The 21,417-nt window shown below is 30.6% G+C and overlaps 1 protein-coding gene across 10 annotated transcripts in view; it reads left to right on the top strand.

The window, feature by feature from the left end:
• LOC143237753 (protein turtle-like) overlaps positions 1 to 21,417 on the top strand; it is a 36,231-nt gene that overhangs the window by 2,183 nt on the left and 12,631 nt on the right. For 3 of the 10 annotated variants that reach the window (XR_013020241.1, XR_013020234.1, XM_076477315.1), the window contains exons 2-6: positions 7,876 to 7,987; positions 11,793 to 11,810; positions 12,910 to 13,245; positions 19,038 to 19,148; positions 19,725 to 19,928. Coding sequence is in view for 1 of the 10 variants with exons in the window: in XM_076477315.1 (XP_076333430.1) it covers positions 7,900 to 7,987; positions 11,793 to 11,810; positions 12,910 to 13,245; positions 19,038 to 19,148; positions 19,725 to 19,928 (757 nt within the window). In the remaining 9 variants the exon portion in view is untranslated. Of the gene's footprint in view, positions 1 to 4,769; positions 4,922 to 7,875; positions 7,988 to 11,792; positions 11,811 to 12,909; positions 13,246 to 19,037; positions 19,149 to 19,724; positions 19,929 to 21,417 lie in introns of those variants that run through there. The other 7 variants (XR_013020235.1, XR_013020238.1, XR_013020237.1 and 4 more) reach the window with 7 other exon arrangements.

Raw genomic sequence — 21,417 nt, 5'->3', positions numbered from 1 at the left:
CAGTCATTTGGTTCCTAATGTACGAGAAAACTATTACCCTGAAATGAAACTGATGTATAACTTCCACTGTCATAATGACACTGCAGATATACGAAAGTATACGTTTTAAAATAAATATGTATATGTACTCTAACAAGAAAGACAAAGAAACGATATACATAAACCATTAAATGTCATTAAAGAGTTAAGCGATGGGCATTCTTCGCTATAAACTCACAATTTGGCTTAAGGCATTAAACATTCCTTCGAAAGAATAAAAACACCGATAATTTACACAAGACTTTAATGAAACATGTTTTTTGCTTGTCTATTCAAATACATCCACAGTACACTATTTTAGGCATTTTATACGTGTTTTTATCATCATCGTGATTTTAACGTAATTCGCTAACTTTGTTTATTTTAGAATAACCTAGGATGTAATAATTTATCCAGCTAAAAATTTTGCCGTAATTACTTAAATGTGACATAAGTGATAAAAATATCTTAGCAGAGTTGCAGTAGAGTTTAAATCGAAGACATTCATAGAAGTAAATCTCACAACTGCTTTTCCAAAAGGCGATTATAGTTTAATTTAAAAAATGACCTTATGACATTCTAACAACGTTTTACTCGTGGTTATGAAACATGAATAGAAGGGCGTAAACTTGAATATCAAAAATTATAGTTGGGTTTTATACCCTTCACATACCATGTATTACTCTACTGCTTTTCATTTTTATAATACAAAGCAATGGGGAATCACCATCTGAATGACATCAATTGTTGTGTAATAGTTTACTTGAATTTTGCTTCAAAAACATTCATAAACTGGTATTTACATACTGATAAAAGAAATTCATACATACTATTGTTAGATATAAAAAAATATAATGTCACAGCTGTTTTAACAATTTATATCTTTTTTTCCTCCTGATTTTGACGTGGTATTGAAAATAAATTACTAATTTCTAGAGGTACTGATTTTATTATTAGCAATGCTATGAAAATTATTATAGCATCATGAATGTAATTGTTTGTACATTTTCTTAAACGTTTCTGTACAGAATCTTTATTAAAGCAGGCTTTTCTCTGATAGCACGATTAATTAGTTTAATTATTGAATATAGATTTGAATAGGTAGTACGGATTATGTTTCTAAAGGCATAATCTATATGTTTATGTAAATTATGTATGTTTTATATTTAAAATGAAACAAATGTTATTAATGTGACAAAAATCATAGCAAGGAAATTATCTGGATAGGTAAACCATTACATGTCAATGACGCGTTTGCAAGTAAATATGTACATACACACATAAACGTTTTTAATCAAAACTTATTTCTAGTTGCGTAAAGAAACATTTAGTTTAATTGCTCACCCAGGAACATTTCACAGTTTGGGTTCTTGTTATTATTTTTAGAAATACTACTACTATGCACTCAGGAACAATTTATCATTTATCTAGATGATTAAAATATCGAACCAGTTGTACTTTTTAAATTAATAAAATTCAAAAGGTTTTATATATATGCACTATAGTAGAGAAGTTAATTGCATTTCACAAGAACCTTGTTCTATGTCTCAGAGTGTCTTTAAAATTATTTCCATCAAACTCAGTTGTGCTTTGCCTCATGAAGATGATCATGCACTGCTACTTGACACTGTAATTTTTATTGTAAAATTGTATTCCAAGATCGTTCTTAACCCACCCAACTTTATAAGTTTTCCATATACCCTTTATTCACTGCGGGTGTCGAATACAAAGATTACATTGAATAGTTCTTACAGGGTAAATTTTCATGAAATATTCACCACGTGACTTAGAATAATCGAATAAAATTGGTGCAGTAACAATTTTCATCTTCGTCTGAAAACAACAGAAGATTTTCAGGAGTATCTGGAAAGTTTTATGATCTCTTTGGTATCAAAGGTCATGGTGAACGACATAGCTTCTTAGGTCGAACAACTTCTTTTTGTAGCGACATCCTTTTGAAAATATCATTCCAGATTAGTTAGGAAAGATAATTCGAAGAGTATCCCTATTCTTTAATAATATGGTGCCCGAGTTCTTCCTTTTCCATAAAGAATATAGGAGTGTTTCGTTGTGGAAAGATTTAGTAACCATTAATAAAAATGCTGTTAGTTGGAATTGTTATTATATATACACATCAAGCCATGATGCAACACATAGCACCTTTCATAAACAGTCGTGATTTTGCACTGAATCAAATATATTGATGTTAAACATTCTCCCATAGCTCCTAAACTTGCATCTTTAGCAGTATGCTACAAAATTAGCTTATACTTGTTGTGATGTAAAACAATAAATATCTGAGCTGACTTTTACTGAAAAAAATTCTTTTTTATTATACATTTACGTATAAATGCTTTTATTTCTTTTACGAGAATAGTATTCAAATTAAAATAATCTTTATTAAATACGATTACTGAAGCTGCTCTCAGTAGTGTTTTTAAAAGGTTAAATATTTTAAAAATGGTATATTAAAGCTGACTTTGTCTGCTATTTTTCTGACATTAATGAATACTTCTATCTTTCCAATAAAATAAATTGTCTACCCATATGATCTGAAGATTTAAGTAGTGTTTCTAAATCAGCATATCCTAATATTTCAATATATTTTATCTTGTTTTGCTATCTGCGGAGTATTATTTCTTCGAAGCCGTATAACACAACAAACAAACAATTAACACTTCTTAAGCTTTATGAAAACAGTCGCACAGGAAATATAGACAAAATACTGAGCTATGAGGTGGGAAAAACAAAACTGATATTACTTAGGAATAAAGGAGAGTTAATCTTGGCAGTCAGTTCTCGACCTCAATGAATGTTTGTTTTATGGGAGTGGATGAATGAGCAAACGTCAGCTGCTGCTTTTGAGTCCGAGAAACGTTCAGTGAAAAAAAAATGAACATTCTGATTATCCAGAGTGAAAAGTAAAGGCTTTTCTTTGCACACGCACGCGCGCACATCTGTATACAGATTAAAATTAAAACACACATCTGTCTACAATAAGACCAACTTTATAATAATTATTTATTCGTGAAGATGTAAAACTTTCTATGCAGAGAAACAAGACAGAGGATTAATTTTATTTACGAAATTATCATTGTTTACTTTATGAAAGCATTTAGTGCAATAATATGTTTTGTAAAGCTATCTCAAAATAAAATGTTACAACTGTAGCTACACTACAGTTAGTTAGTTACACTCCTAACTTCGATATTCATGAAGCATCTCTAACGTTACCAGATAGGACAGCGGTAAGTCCACAAGTTGAATGAGTGGTTTGCTTCCTTGCTGGTGTGACTTTGATATAGAACACACATACACAGTCAGCCCTAATATTTTATTTGTATTAAGATAGGTTAAAAGTTGTATAAGTAATTATTTTTATAAAGAAGTAAACAGCTTAATAGCGAAACGTTTATATTAATATTTTATTTGTATTAAGATAGGTTAAAAGTTGTATAAGTAATTATTTTTATAAAGAAGTAAACAGCTTAATAGCGAAACGTTTATATTAATTTTCCATCTGTACAAATACAAATTATTTGGTTTATGAGTTCTTATATTCAGACTTTCACCTGACAATTCTGAAATAATTTTAGAAAAATACAGCAGGCAGGTACTAAACATGGTATTAAAATAAGAGCATATGCATTAGAATTATACTAGGTGAGATTTTTTTAATTAATTAGAAACTGTGAACATTTTTATAATAAAATATGTTCTTCACCAGTGATAAACTGGTGCAACGCTTATCAAACTGGGGTCCTGACCCCAAAAAGGGTCACAAGACTATTTTAAGGGAGTTGGGATGTTATATAAAATATTACGATAACAGATATTTTAGAGTATATGCATTAATTTGCTATTACGTATTACTCCTTTATTTGTTTGTATGTATGTGAGTGGGAATGGGTCGTCATAACCTGAAACATATTCAAGGAAGTGGGCAAACAAAGTTTGGGAATCCATAAGTCAGAGTTTCCCAAATGTTTATTTCTGTTCATTACATTTACCTCTCAGGTTTAGACCACATGTTTATAAACACTGTGATACATTGGTCTACTATATGCATTACCTTTGAAAAATGTCATAAACAGTAATGTTTATTACATTTCAATGGTAGTTAACGCGTTCATTAAACATTTACCTTATTCAGTGACCAAAGAATGACGTCGGCAACTGGTGAAATGGTATTTAACAAGAAAGGAGACAAGAAGTGGTTGAACTTTTATTTAAGGAAAATGTCGCGATTATATCGTCGTATTTTAATATGTGGTCTATATTTGATACTTAAATAAATAATAGAGGGACGTCGACTAGACCTTTAATTTAAATATTTTATGAAATAAAATTATTTATTTCTATTCTCCTAAGTATACAGACTAACAAGCTAGAAACATTCTCTCTCTATTTTGACAACCGATTAAAAGAGTATTTCGCCTCCCTGTTGTACATTCGAAACTGCATCGTAGACTTTTAAGGTGTTCTTCCATACTTGATAGCAAGTCAAACCTTTTCAGTTAAAAGAGACTAGTGTGAAGCAAAGCCTTGGTAGCCTCAAGCTGTTCATACGATATCCAAAATTAGCTTCTCGTCAGACTTGTTTTTGCTGAACCACAAACGGTAAAATCTACCTTGATGACATTCTTTAGAGTGTCTATATCCGTTTCATGCCCGTATCTAATTCTCATTCTAAAATATTGTTCGTTCCTTTATTTACCTGACCTATCTTTCGACCACTGTACGTGCAACTTTTATAAATTTCCAGTTTGTTATGGTTTCTTATTCGATATTGTTGAGTCAACAACTTTTAGAATTTATTAGTCAACATTGTTTGTCAAGTAACCATTTCACGGAACACAACGTGAAGCAAAGACTGCCAGTTAGGTGAAACGAAAAATGTGTTGTAAGTACTTAGTCTTACACCTTCCCATTTCTCATAAAAATGTTTTTTCCCTTTCTGACCTCGATCATACTCGCGAGGTTATAAAATCCGTACGTCCGTCATCCGGCAGCTTCTTCTGACACTAGTTCTTCTGTTTTAAAATTGCAGTCCTTTCGAATTTTTAATATCAAATACAATCGAATTTCTGTTAAAAAACTGATTATCATGACAAGCATCACTTAGGCAAAATTAATATTTATCATTGAAGAATTAAACGCTTTATTATGACGATTTAACTTTACTATACGTAATAAACAATATAAAATCTAGAATTTACTGTTGAATATTAAGAATAACATACGTTAGTGAAACACAACATGTGCATAATAAACAATATAAAATCTAGGATTTACTGTTGAACATTAAGTCAGTAATGGTTAACATCTCTTCCAAGTCTAAACACAATCTCTATTCAATTTCTCAGTACAAACGTAGTATAAACAGTAAATTAAATTTTCAATTATTTGACGTTTACTTTGTTACTTTGTTACACAGCGCACATATTTTATAAGGATCGACATGGCAAGGTGGTTAAGGTACTCGACTCCTAATCTGAAGGTCACGGGTTCAAATTCCCATCACACCAAACGAGTTTGCCCTTTCAGCCGTTAGGGCATTATAATGTGACAGTCAATCCCACTATTCGTTGGTAAAAGAATAGCCCAAGAGTTGGCGGTGGGTGGTGATGACTAGCTGCCTTTCCTCTAGTCTTACACTGCTAAATTAAGGACGGCTAGCGCATATAACCCAAGAGTAACTTTGTGCGAAATCCAAGCCAATCCATCTTTTATAAAACGAAAGTGTCTTGTCGTTTATAACTTTTATATATAGAATTATTAATTTATTGGATTTTATACCAGTACTTCAGATTTATTTAAAATATTTTTATAAGCCTTCCTAAATTTTATTAAAACTACTTTACACATTTACTAATTAATATTCCTTCTAAGTTTTTCAAGTATTTTTCATTTCACAAAATCATTTCTTTGAGACTGTATGAAAGAGTTATATCTGAAATACGTCTCTTGTAGGGTTTGAAATAATACGTTCAAGATTACCATTATCATCTGAAAAGGAGATATTGGTAATATTTCTAACATGCTATTTGTAAATTTTCCATTTTTCTCCACCTATATTTTCTTAAATAAAATACAAAGAAACTTTACTTTTACTTCAGTGAACAAAACTAATAGTTTTTAATGCCTTAAAAAAAGTGAGTTATCAACTTGTCAAACGAAAATATTGAATTGGAATGTGATTTCTAACTGTACAAAAATAATAACTGCATGATTTTAAAATCAATTCAATAATAATATATATCAAATAATTAAAGAAAAGCTTTAGAAAAGTTTAATATATATATATATGCATTTAGAGAGATTATAAAGTTAGATGGATATGTTATGATAATATGATTTTTAAGCACTTAACCAAATACCTCACATAGATTTGTTTTCAAGGGCTGATTCTAAATAATTCTAATAGGTCTATATAACATATATAGACCTATTTATTTATATAAATAAATAGAATGGACTAGGAATGGCCTAGTGGTTAGCATGCCAGGATTGTAAATTTAAGAGATAATGGTGTGCGTTCTATTTCCACAAAAAATCCCTCCTTTTGTCTTTCAGTGTGATATAACAGGGACAAATAAACCTCGCTATTCAACAAATATTTGGTGGTTCACTTGTTCCATTCTCTTTAGTCTATCATTTGAAAATCAGTGCTAAGCTTTCATAGAGGTTTTTTATGTATCTGTGGTAGAAAATTCCTAACAAGCATAAGTAAGATTTTCTGATACTTACACAAAAAAAGAAATACATTTTTGTAAAATGACAAATCAATATACCTTTGGTTAAACAATACATATAGAAATGCAATTATACTGGTATTACAAAAATGATAGAACTAATTGTTATTATTACAAATACTTGCTAAAGGCACTATTCTTATAGCACCAAACAGTTCAGATGAGAATAAAAACTTTAGAAGTAAATTACTACCTAAAAATTAAAAATAAAACATGTTTTATTGTATCTTTATATGCTATTTTTGATAAATATCAATAGATGTATATGTATGTTATAACAGGTATGCCGGTATTATTATCCAGTCTTATTATACTCAAGTGATAAGAAGATGATAATTTAGAGCTTTACTTGATATAAGGGATAATATATATAAACAAATTTTTGGAACAGCAACTGATACTCAATTTGCATGTACTAAGTGCTTGTTTGTTTTTCTTTTAAGGGAAATATTTATGAGAGTCGAAGTGTTTTGAACAAATCTGTAATATTAACTCTTTTAAAGAAAATCTGAAAAATGTTTTTGATGACTGTTATCTTACAATGATACGATATTTTTGTACTTTAAAATGTGTTTCTGACATACAATTTTATTTTGAAATAAATAAGAAGCGTTTATTCTTTATTAAAACATATTCCGGGAGCTTCAAATTCTACTATAAACCAATAAATTTCTGCCTCTATTTAGGATTCAGCCCTATAAACAGTTTAGAAAAAATATATATTTAAATGCTAACAATACAAAGAAATGTACGATAAAACGATTGGCATACTCATGTTTAATAAATAACGTTGTTGAGATAAAATATTATTTAAAAAGGCTTAACTATAAATATCAACATCTTCAGAATGATAATAATTATCAAATAAAAACACTGGTGTTTTCGTAGTTAGTAAATTGTGAACTAAATGTTTTTGAGTTTTTACACCTGATGATGGAATTTGAAGATGTTCCGAAAAGTCCGTACTTAAGATTTTCGTTTTGGTATTACTATATTTTTAATATTTATTATAAAACTCTGATTAATAATGAAGTAACATATGAACATAAGTCTAAATATTTGAATTTATATTATTATAAATATGTCTTTCATTTAAATTTAGTTTGGAAGTGCGTGTGGATGGCTGATGGGTAATTCTCGTTTGGAATTAATAAACTGGCAGTTGATTTTCTATTTAATTGTTCTTCTTCCTGTCACAGACTGTCAGCATAACGGTAAGTTCATTTTATATTTGTCAATTAGGCGCAAACAGCTATGGCTATAAAACTACTTCCAAAAATCTGCAGTTTACAGAAAGCCTCTGTAGCTAATGCTTGTTTTATATTTCCTTCTGTTGGATAATAAAAGCAAGAAGTTATTAAAGGTTTATATGTAAATTTCTAACTAAATCGCTTCAAAATTGTGTAATAAATCAGATCTATAATTTTTAAGCTTCATGTATAAAAATACCTATGTGAATGTGCATTTGTTGGTGAAACTTACCACAAGAGACTATTTGCGATCTACCTACCAAGGGTATGGAAACCCGGTTTCTAGCAGTATGAGTTCACAGACATACCTCTGTGCTATTGGGGATATAATGATGTATATATATATATATTACTGATAGATAATTTGTATGAGGTAAACATGTTAACTTACTATAGTAATGAAGTGTGCGTGTTTATTCTTATACCAAAGCCACATGGGGCTATCTGCTGAGTCCACCGAGAAGAATCGAACCCCCTGATTTTAGCATTGTAAATCAGTAGACTTACCGCTGTACCAGCGGGGGACTGTAAGGAAATTTGAGGTTTAGCTTTTTAGTAAAGTTAACTATACATTTCATTCTACAAAATTTCTAAATTATGCTAATATAATAAATTTCCTATTTCTGTAAAGAACCTAACATTATAACAAAAATATTATTGAATTATAATGAATTATAAGCTAAACATTTGCTTCTCGACTAATGTTTCAAACTCCCTCATACAATTTTGTTTTTACAATATAAATTTTTAACACGCCTCTCTGGAGCCAAGGAATTTCTTTACGCTGCAATTTCTTGAATGTTAAAGTGAATTCAAACTCCCAAAGAGAATGGTTTCGGACTATCTTTTCGAGACAAATTTTCATTTGTTAAATTATACAATTTTAATTGAAATACAGCATCCTCAAGTCTCCATATTAGCTAGTATTAAGGTCTACTTTATGGGAGTAAATACAGTATATATCAATAAAACCACATTCTCACATTATTAAACAATTGTCAACATTTTATGCTTCTCCTGTCAACTTTTTTATATTTAGCTTTCAAATGAGATACAAACGACTTCATCTGAGATTCATCAGGGTAGGTCGAAGCATCACGGAAGTCAGAAGTAGGATAAACAGGCAGGAACACTTTGAAAGCAGCTGCAGGATTTCAGTTACTTTACCACTTCAAGTCACTTTCCGCAGCCCCAACGCTAAAAGAATGCGGGAAATGCCTTTTATGACAATGAAAATGTCCAAAATATTTGATTTTAAATTAAGCAATTTGAGTAGTTGTTCTTGTTGTATTTGTCGACAATAATGTTCCTTACTGGCTTGTGAGGGGCCTATTAACAACAAACACTGTTTGTGACAAATTTAAGTTTCCTGCAGCTCGACAAGAATCATTATTTCTTTAAATTTCATTCTTATATTATTTGACATTTAATTACGTTAATTAAGCTTTGTATATGGTTAAATACTCGTTGTTAGTGTCTAAGGAAAATAATTCATATAAATCAAAATACCTTGATACATTTAATAATCACCTATAGGAATTAAAAAAAATATTATAACAAAAAGTATCATCAGAAAAATCAATTTAACGAATTTTATTTGATTGCATCTTATATGTATTTACGTTATATTAAAACAATAAAACACTAGCGTAATACTTAGTATTAAACTGTATATAAACGGGACTGACTTAAACCAAAAATACCTTTTATTCTTCTGCAGAATGTATGCTTTCTCCACAGCCTTACACTAGTACAGATACATCGCAAATTTATATTATTTTGAATCCGTCCTTTGCATATCTTTATTTTATAACGTAATAGTAAATCCTTAAAACATAGCGAGTACACTTATTCTTTTTTTAATGACATTGAGCTTTCTACTAAAACTTGAAATTATATATTTAGATACTTGGCCAACTTGTTGCTCACCTTGAAATACAATATTATATATGCGTGTGAGTGTATATGCGTATGAAATAAGATTTGAATTAAAGCATTTCTTATAAAGACAGACCAATTTTATTAACAAAAAACACATAGGAATTTCAAAGCATTATTTTAATAAATTATACATTAATTATGTTTTTCTTTTGTACGTTTATTGTTACCCACCAATACAATCATTATGAGTATACGTTAATCATGGAAGTCAATTTCAACCTTATTCAACATTCAGAGCATCAAAATATTCTCTACATAAACGTATATAGTGCTATACGAAATATATTGACACTTTATTTTTAAACACGTGTAACCTCTAAGAAAAAAACAAATTTACTAAAAATGAAAAAACGTATACCTGCTTAACAACCTTAGAAACCGTGTAGCGTGAAATATAACGTGTTCACCTTGTAAATTTAACGTGATAGCAATATCATCAGAAACATTAGACGCTATCTAGACAACTTGCTAAGTCATAGGTCATGCAATTTATTAGAACTGATGAGAATAAAATCTAGAAATGCAGGTTATTTATGACTATGTAAAGTAAGTGCAACTAAAGAGACAGTATGAAGTTCTGCATTCTAAAACCTTGCGCCTACCATTGGCACATCGATATGTCTGGTAACTTACAACACTATAAATCAGCTTTCGATACCCGTGGTTGGCAGAGCACAGATATCCTATTGTGTAGCTTTGTGCTTACCAAAAGACAAACACTATGAGCTTTAAGTTATGAAACATATTGAAAGATGTTACAGTTCACACAGTTAACAGCAGCAGTTAATAATACAGTATTGTTTTATTGCAGTTCAAAAGCTAATGAAAAGTCACAGTCAATGAAACAAACCGTCAGATAAGTTTAAAATATAGAAACTAGTTTCGCTACCTTCATGTGTCTTCTTCAATCTCATGTTGTCTTCTTAAGATTGAAAGGAACCTGATTATCCAAACCACTTCATCTTATTTAAACTTTTCTGATAGTTTGTTTCATTAACTGCAACTTTACCACAAAGTTTTTTGACAGCAGTTAATTTCTAGGCAGGTGTGTATTTTCAATAGAATATTCTGCTAATTCATAAGTTACCTCTTGTAAACCTTTAGCGTACCTATGCAAGAAAATATTTTATAATGTTTTTAAAAACAAGTAAAAATTACTAAACACATCTTACTTATTTGATAAACGATTTTAAACACATGAAATGTTAACAACAGATACACACACACACATATATACTCTTGTGGAAGCTGCAGAATTTATAGAATATTGGGAAATAGGTGCAGTAAAAGTTTCGTTCAAAGACGTTGATTGTTACTAAGCACAAATGTGCATAAAGGATTATAATTACTCTTTCCACCACGGGTATCAAAATCCGATTTCTAGCGGTGTAAGTCCACAAACACACCACTTTGCCACTGGAGGGCTAATACAAAGACTAAAGGATAAACAAATAATAACAGATCAATAATTAACTAAGTAGGTTTCGGAATTGAAACTGATAAAAATTTCTATATCTTAATGTTATTTCATTTCCATTTGACGTTGCTTATATTTCACATAATCGACAAAATATCAACAAAATTACCTTTTGTAATTTAAGTTTACTGATAAAGTGATTTAAGTAATTTTATACAAAGTCAGAAAATACTTTCTTGTCAAGATTTGTAAAAAAATGCTTAGCCTAATGCTATTATACTTGTTTCTAAAATATATATATTTTTTGTGGTTCATGGATTTGAATCTTCGTCACTAAACATGCCTGTCCTTACAACGGTGTGGACGTTATTATATGACGGTGAATCCCACTATATGTTTGTACGAGAGTAGCCCAAAAATGGACACAAGGTATTGTTGAACTAGCTGCCTTCCCTCTTGTTTATAATTGCTGAATTATGGATGGATAGCGCAGACAGCCCTCGAATAGTTTTGCGCGGAATTAAAATCAATACAAAACAAAAATTTTAATTTGTCTACTGTTTTACATAAAAATACACTTTTTTGCATTATTTTCAACAAATACTTTCACTAGTAAACGTTTAAACTGCTCATTTTAGATAATGTAAGAAAAATATGCATTATATTTTGTCACGTATATTCACTTCGATACCATCTATCAACGATCTAGTTTATTGAATTAATAAAATGAACATAAACTCAGGAGTAATCCATACGAAATGTTTCCAAGAAATAAAAAAAATTATTGCATAAAACAAGTTTATTTCAAATGTACTGAGTTAAAGTTATTGATGGAAATAGTACCCAGTTACTGGTCTTATAAAACAAATACTACATCGCTGCTTTCTTATAAACCAACACCCTTGTTTAGCACATACTCAAAAGAGAGAAAATAACCTTCTAAATATAGCTTAATATTGTATGTCAATTTTAAAAAATCGACATAATAAAAATGCTCTTCTACATGTTACTTTTGTAAACGGTTGTGAAGTAAATGTTTAGATTTAAAATTACTAATACACCTGAATAATATTGAACTAAGCCTGTACTTTAACATTCCTATTAGTAATTTTAGTCACTTGTGCATATTTATTTTATATATCATATGTTAATTGTTATTCCATTAAATTTATTCTGTTTTAACTATATCTACCTTTGTATGTATATGTGTGCTTCCATGTATGCAACAGTATTTTTCTACCTTCAATTATATTTTCTTATTTCAAACATTAATAGTATCTTTTAAATGGAGTGACTAAGCAAACTTTGGGCACTAAACGCAGTTTGTTTAACCTCTACAAATTGATTACATAAACCTGTGTATTTGATACATTTGTGTAATATGAAATTTACAAAGATATTTATATATGCTTAAGTATATTTACGCCGCATTTGCTATAGATTTAAGTTTTTGCGTAATCTTCTGATAACGTTACTATCACATTTTCCCCCTGAAACACATAAATTTATTCAAATGTTTTCTTTTCAGTTTCACAAGAACTTTTAGTTATCTCCGGAAGACAGGCGTTAATTCCGTGTAATGTGTCTATACCCGAGTATGAAACTTCTATTTCACTAATCATGTGGTTTAGAGAAGAATCTGAAACACCAGTTTATACTATGGATGTCAGAAAAGGAAATCTTCGAAATGCTGTTCATTTCGTCGGAGATCAACTTCGGCCTCGTGCCACCTTTGATCTTTCTACTCAACCACCGGTACTAAGAATTGATCCTGTCAAAGATTCAGATTCAGGAGTTTATAGGTGCCGAGTGGACTTCCGTTGGTCTAGAACTATTTACCACGAAGTCAAGCTAAAAGTTATTAGTAAGTACAATTGGAAAATGTACATCACTCGTTTCAGTGATGTCGAGAAACCCACTTGTTGAGAAATTTATATGCAAAAACGGCTCGTTTTGGGTTGAGAAAATATTTTACATAGAAGAGCGAACAACGTTTCGACCTTCTATGTAAAATATTTTCTCAACCCAAAACGAGCCGTTTTTGGATATAAACATCACTCGTTTATTGAGTGATAAATAAAACCATATTCACCAGTCAAACTATATTGTATTATTTGTACGTCCTTTTAATTTAAATGACTGATCAAAATAGATTTTTTCATCGTGATTCTAAAATAAAAAATAAATCCAAAATGATAATAAGACACAGTGCAACTTATTTTATACAAACTTTGGATAAAAGTTGCGTTTTTTTTGGGTAAATGTGATAAAAAATTATACTTTAGATAAACGTAATTAATCCAAATCCACTGCTTGGCTGTCATCGCAAGGTGTTTATTAATATCGTTGACGTGTTATTAGTTAACTTTTAGTAAATAATATAAATCGTTTGAACTGCAAAATACCATATTTAACCATAAAACTAGAGACTTTTATTTTCAAAGAAATGTGATTTACTAATGAAATTTAGAGTACAGTAAGCATGTCTGATGCATTTGCATTGGAAACAAACTGAAATTTTCAAAATAATTATTTGAAGTCCTGTATCTACAGTCATTTTTTTAAAACGATTCTACTCAAACAAATTAATTCTATAAGTAGACACAAGTTTTGGATAACAAGCATACAACATCCGTGCTCTCAGGGTTCAAAAACCTCGCACCTCAGTGGCTCAGAAGCATATATGAAGCTAATGCTAAAAATTGAATTTTGCAAAAGCACAAGTAGTCTGCTTTGCAGCTCTATATTCGACAAAAAAAAAACGGTTAAAGGCCCTCTTATGATTCATAGAAAGCCTTGTGCAAATCAAACTCCTCATCATTCTCAATTCCTTCTTTATTTACTCTATGGATAATCCGTACTAGAAACAAATACCCATTCGAGGGTATGAACATAATTTCAAACATGAGGTCCTGAGATGCAAAGAGTAACAGGAACATAAAATCTGACATCAAATTTTATTCGAAAGACCCTGATAACCTACTCTTGGATTCCTTCTTCGTGCACATTGTAGACCCCAATGTACCTAATTTATATACGAGTAGTGATGCGCCATATTTATAAAGACGTTCCGGGATCACCTTGAGTCTAATGCCAAGTTTGATCTTGACAGATAGCTCCAACACAGTCGGATGAGTTAGCTAAAGATGCATACATTGTTGTGAGCTAAATTAATGTAAGAACCACCTTAACAGCATTTTCTTATTCAGATGTTCTATTATCAGTTAAAAGATTAAACTAGTACAGTGAAATTTATGATGATGAAACAAAAACAAAACATATTAAAGTATAAACATTTCTTATACAGCTATTAAGCGTTATGAAAGGTGTTGTGGGAATTGAAGAGAAGATATAATAAAAATGCAATTACAGCACAAAATATAATATAAGTTTGAACATCAGCAACACCGTACTTTTCCAACAGTGTCCAAGAGTCACGGCAACAAATTTAAGCTGCCTGACGTCGGAATTAGTTTTATATATATATAACGTTCTTTCAATAAAGGCATATGAACTCAGGTCAAGCGAAGTCAACAAATAACGAGACTAGGCTGAGTAAATTTGTTTTCCTTGGAGACAAGGTTTGGCAATAGGTTTGATTGAAGTCTCCGTAAATGTCGTCAGAGAAGCGTATCTAACTTGTTTCTCACTTAGCTTTAATAAAAAAAAGTTGGAGTTAGAGCGAACGACGTGAGTTTTCAATTTTCAAATAGTTGATATAAAATAAATTATGTTGATACTTTTTAGTGCTGTTTTTCATATACTTTAATTATGTATTTCATCACAAATGAAACATCTTCATGTACATTTCTAAATATACAGAAAAAAATTATGAAACAAATAGAGGAAAATAGAAAATAATTATGGACTACAATGATACGAAAATCCTGAAAAAAATATATGAAAAAACCAGAGAATGAAACGGTTTTATTGTCTTATGAAGGTAATAAATAATCACTGTTTTTCATATTATCAGAATCAATAAATTTCCTTTGTATTAACTAAATTTCATAAATATATGTACATTAAATTCAATGAAATCTTCAAAAAAGGTTTTATTTTTCTATCTTATAGACTCCTTGGTGATCTGTGTGATATTTTTGTCTTAAATCTTTAATGACGTTTATTTTTATGAGTTGATTTCAAGCATTTTAAATTTATATAAAAATTCCGTAAAGAAATTCAGAAAAGGAAACAAAACTGTCGTCGCCAGCTAATTAAACATCTGTCATAACTGGTTATTCATTTGTTGTTGTTTTTTTAGTATATTATAAAAAAGTGGGATAAATGATGTACGTATAGAAATCTTTTTAATGTTATTTGCTGTATGCGTTGTTTTCACAAAACAAAACAATCATATAGCGTTTATTACAATTATCACAAATTCGGATTTCCTTAAGTGATACCTATATCCTTTAGTATTTACGAAAATCTACCTTTACTCGTTGTGAACTACTATTATAAAATCCTGGTTAAACGTTTCAAATTACAGACGTGCAATTAATAATGCTCTACGAAGGAAATTGTATTCCACCAATATCGCATTTAAAAACTTTCTAATAACCAGAGTAAACTTCGTCAGCACCAGAGAGGTTCAAAGCCCCTACCTCCTCATGGTTTACGGAAGCTACATTGCACCAATCCATCTCCTCCAGTATCAACAATTACTTCTAGACTTACCATAAGGAGGATCTGTACTCTAATAAATACCCATTGGAACACATAAACATCAGAAGTATCTGAGTACATGTTACAAGTTAAGCCCTGCTAACTTGAGAGTGGGAATATGAACGCAGTTTCAAATATGGCGCCCCCGAACTCTACAGGAGAACATGAACATAGATTACAAAGCTACATTCAGTTTCAGTAATCCTGATAACTTTCTCGTAGACCCTAGGTGGCTTTCTGGACGAATTTAGTCTTTCTTCGTACCCCTTTGATAGAGAAGTGGGGCTCTTTGCCCTTTCAAGTTTGCCTACTAATTTTGATCTTGTTATCTCCAGAGTTGTGGAAGGAGTTATCTGGTTATCTGGACACGTATACAAAGTAACAAACTGAGTTAACGTAATATTTGCTTTTGACAAGGCAAAGAAACTCATATAAATGATAAATAGCACTTTTTAGTTTATTTTTAACAGTCCTCTCTTTGCCATATTTTTGAGTTTACAAAATAATATGCCTATTTATATCCACTAATACATCTTTCTTTTCTTAGAACTTATAAGTTTTACTACTAATCTGGTATTCCCTTTCAACCAATTTAAACAATAGTTCAAGGATTTTGTTGTTTTTCTCTACTTCTATTTAAAATTATTGTTTGGCGTGTACTAACATTTATTAAATTATTTTGTATTATGTTAGCATAACAATGTAATTAATGAATTTACGAGTCGAAAAGACTATTGTGTAGAGTCCCTTATTCCCCAAGAACAAAGTAATTACTGAATGTACGGCTCAAACAGAGTATCGTGGAAACCTTTATTCCCAAAGCTTTGATGATTTTATTTCTGACACGGAAACAACTCAAGTGTATGCAGACAATATTATTTTAACAGCAGACACGAGGATATAGAATTTGTTTCTTCTAAACACGTATACCGTGTATAATATAAACATTTTACTTCTTTTACCAATTTGAATATATTGGTTGATAAACTCTGAGCTTCTGGAAAAAATAAAAATACAATACTGAGGAAAACATTTATTTAAACAAAACAAAAATTTTCATTTTCCTTAATAACCTCATGTAACTTATTGCTTTGGTCTGATTTATCATTTTACATAAGATACTGGATTTTAAATTTGCGACATCAGTAAAGTTCTGTTCCATCTGTGTATTTCTTTGTTAGTATTCATTTAAATTTCTGAAAATGATGTATGATAGAATACTAAAAATAACTTCTTAAGTTAAGTATCATAACACAGCAAGAAAAAAAACGAAAGGTTTAATATTTAAGAACATCAAATTTTGACTTGTTAAGTTTGTATAACACAATTTTTGCCATATTGTGATTATTTTAATTTTTATCCAAGTTCAACTTGAAAGTATTACTATGTATATTTCATAACAATTTTGTGTTTGAAAATGTTATATTTTAAGCACATTATAATGCACAATATTATTTTTTAACCAATAATCTTGAGCTAGTAGAAGTATCTTATGAAATTTATACCGTGCCTATATTTTAACACTGCAGATGAAGCGTTACGGTTTACATTAGTCAAGACAGGCCAAATGTGGCCAAGTGTTATAGTGCTGTAGTGAGATCTGCAGGTGCATCGCTCGTGTCCTTTTACCGAAAAAACAAACAACAAAGTAGCAAAATTCACGCTCTACAGTTTGGGACGTAGGAGAGATATAATAGTAATGATCAACTCTCACTATTCGGTCAAACGTTTCAAAATTATGGACAGCTAGCATATGTAGCCCTTGAATAGATGTGTGCAAATATCTCTTAAAAATACTAATTAATTTAAAATCATTTTTAATAATGAAAATATTTGGGAATTGAATCTCTTTATTTTAGAAACTCTTTGTTTGAATTTGCAATGCTCAAATTTTGTTTTTGCTTTAACTTGTAGGCAATATTTCAATACTGTGGTGATCGCTTTAAACAGATTCCCTTACAAAATATCTTGTTCTAAACACCACGTGTTATAAAATAGAGACAAAAAGGCAATTCAAAGTTTTATGTTAACGTGTTTAAAGCTTAAATAACTAAGATTAGTATCTGTTACTTACTGTTAATGGGTTAATGATATTCTCTAAAAGACGTCCTTTGCTGGTACAGCAGTAAGCCTACGGATTTACAACGCTAAAATCAGGGGTTCGATTCTCCTCAACGGACTCACCAGATAACCCGATGTGCTTTGCTATAAGAAAACACACACTCGAATACGCTTGTCGAGACATTTTATTCTAGAATTATACAATAAACGTGTCACGAAAACAATATTTTAAATTAAATCACTGTATTGAATTGCATGAATAAAATATCGAGAAAGAGAGACTGTAACTTATAATAACTAAATTCATACACGTTACATATATCGCACTAAAAGCAATTTGTTTTGATACCATATATTCTTGAATTAATCAAATACCAAGGAAGTGTTAGTAAAAATATTTTCATTATCTCTTGTACAAAACTGTATTGGAGATGAATGTTCTTGAATATACTATTGTACAAATAAAGAATAAATACGAAGAAAGGGAAAACTAAATGGTTGTTCATACATATAAGTATATATATATCATTTAAGTGTTCTTTGCTAAAGAAATTATTGGTCACAAAATATATGCAACTCTGAATATATATATCTGCTATTCATAGCACAGTTTTACTAGACTGTACTTGAAATGATAACATCCATGGTACAAAAAATAGAATAAATTATGTTTCAGTATGTATTTTTTTATTTTTTTTATTTATTTAAACCTTGTTCATGTTACCCAGAAAACAGCTCAAACCAACGACTTTTAGTTTCATATAATCCCTTAAGCTCAGAATTAAGTCTGAAGGCATATAGCGCTAAAAACTGGGTCTCGATATTTGTGTCAAGAACAACAAAGATAGCCCTCTGCGTAGCTATGTGCTTAATAAGAAACAAACAACTATAACCCATATATTCTTTGCTTCTTTTTTATTTTTTCAGTACCTCCCAGAAGGGTGTTCATTGTTGACCAAAACGAAGAAACGCTCCAAAGCTCAATTGAGAGACTTCAAGAAGGGGATACTATTGCTATTACTTGCGTGTCTGTGGGCGGTATAGCTTATTTTGTTACTCAGATAATGCTAAAATAAATGTAGGAATATATAAAATTATATTAAGTAGGTGTTTTCTCTTACCACTTGATCTTACGCACCATGGTCAATACAATGTTTTTCTTTCATCAGATGTAAAATAATACGTTGTTTTTTTTTAACATTGGTAGTCTTGTTGTACTACATTAGTTGTGAAAAAAACTTATGTGGATGCATCTTCATTTGTTCTGAAAAAGAAACTCACTTTTAATAAACATCCATTATGTGAAGCAAGTTTCTCCAGAGCTCTGATTTTACGTTATTGTAATCCACATATTGAATTTCGCAAAATGGACACTAGTTTAGCGAAATAAAACTTGCAACATGTTATTAATAATTAGACTACCAATAATATATTTATTTAAATAATTTATTTCTCTCTTTTTCGAATAATTTCATTTAGGATTAATGTTAATCCATGTTCCCTTTAAGTTTCAGAGGATTGTTGCTGTTATATATATTTCGTTTCTCAAATAGATATCCTTATTACAACATAAATAATAGACTCCTATTAATTAAAATGGATTTTACTTTTCAGGAAAGCCTCTTCCTAATGTCACCTGGTGGAAAAATTCAAAACTGTTTGATGATTCCTCAAATATAGTTACGAGAGATAAAATCAGGAATGAGCTTGTAATTCAAAGTTTGGACAGAAAAGACGATTTTTCGAGTCTGACGTGTAAGTCATCGAACAGCAATCTGACATTACCTGCAAGCAGCACAGTCATTGTAAAAATGATCCGTTAGTAGCTATTTACATTCAATATTTGTTTATTGTATGTGACGTTAGAGATTTTAGTGCGTTATTTGTTTCAGCTGAAATAACGTACTTAATTTTTTCATTCTCAATTTTGATGTAATGGCTAATATTTCCAGATAATATATCTTCATTCACGCCTACTGACTTTAATGTATCAGAAGCGTACCACTAGCCTTGTATTATTTTATTAGCCGCGATATAGTGGCTCATATAATAGTTCCGAGAGTGTGTATTTTTTTTCAGATACAAACTTTTATCTGTGAGCTCCATCATCTCTTCACCATGTGGCCCGGCATGGCCAAGCGTGTTAAGACGTGCGACTCGTAATTCGCGGGTTCGCATCCCCGTCGCACCAAACATGCTCGCCCTTTCAGCCGTGGGGGAGTTATAATGTGACGGTCAATCCCACTATTCGTTGGTAAAAGAGTAGCCCAAGAGTTGGCGGTGGGTGGTGGTGACTAGCTGCCTTCCTTCTAGTCTTACACTGCTAAATTACGGACGGCTAGCGCAGATAGCCCTGGAGTAGCTTTACGCAAAATTCAAAACAAACAAACAAACAAACTCTTGACTATTTTGAGATTTAATTTGAGTTTCGGACTCAAACTTTTTCACTGATTTATTTGACCATGCTAATGGTTTCATAGATTAATTCACAGTAATTCTGCCTGAAACAATTTCAGTTTTAAGGTATGCTTTTTAAGAGCATGATGCGTGATAAAATCGCCGCATTAAAATACAGCTAGTGAAAAGGGAAGAAAATGGTCTGATAGATTAATTTACTCTAATTTTGCCTAAAATAATTTCGAGGCTTGATGATTCTCTTTTGCTGTTTCTTGAAATTATTAAGCATAAAAAATGAAAGCAACTTAAAAATGTTTGTGGTTACAGCAGGCCATACGTATTGTCTCCTAAACGAATCTATACTTCACTGATTTTAATATGTGGGAAGTACGTATATCAAATGTTGAAGAAATAAAAAATAAAACATAAGGAATATTATTCATCAAGTAGCATCTTTCTCAGAAGTTATGTTATGGAGGCGATTAAATTTGATTGTAAGGTAAAACTTGTGAGCTTTAAATACTGTCTGCCAAAGTTTAGAGAAAACTTGTTCACCTACATGTTGGAAAAAACATATCTATTTATGACATCGCATAAAAAAGTTTTATAAAAGATAAGTAGCACTGCTGGATATATCACAAGCCAGCTGTTTAAGTTCATTACATTAACATTTTGTCGGCAAATAAGACATTATACATTATGTGCAGAACACGTTAGTGTTATGAAAAGTTTGGTTATGATTTATAGAATTAGCTTTGCCTTTATGTCACTACTTTAAAAACGCAATAACATCAAAACAAATTTAGACCAAATATAGTACGCCAAATATAGCAAAGCTACACTGGGCTATCTGCTGAGCCCACCGAAGGGAATCGAACCCCTGATTTTAGCGTTGTAAATCCGTAGACGT

Source organism: Tachypleus tridentatus, chromosome 13 (genome assembly GCF_004210375.1).
Source record: "Tachypleus tridentatus isolate NWPU-2018 chromosome 13, ASM421037v1, whole genome shotgun sequence".
In the NCBI taxonomy this organism is placed as follows: domain Eukaryota; kingdom Metazoa; phylum Arthropoda; class Merostomata; order Xiphosura; family Limulidae; genus Tachypleus; species Tachypleus tridentatus.
The sequence above is the reverse complement of the archived record's forward strand: the minus strand, read 5'-3'. Positions and strand labels throughout refer to the sequence as shown.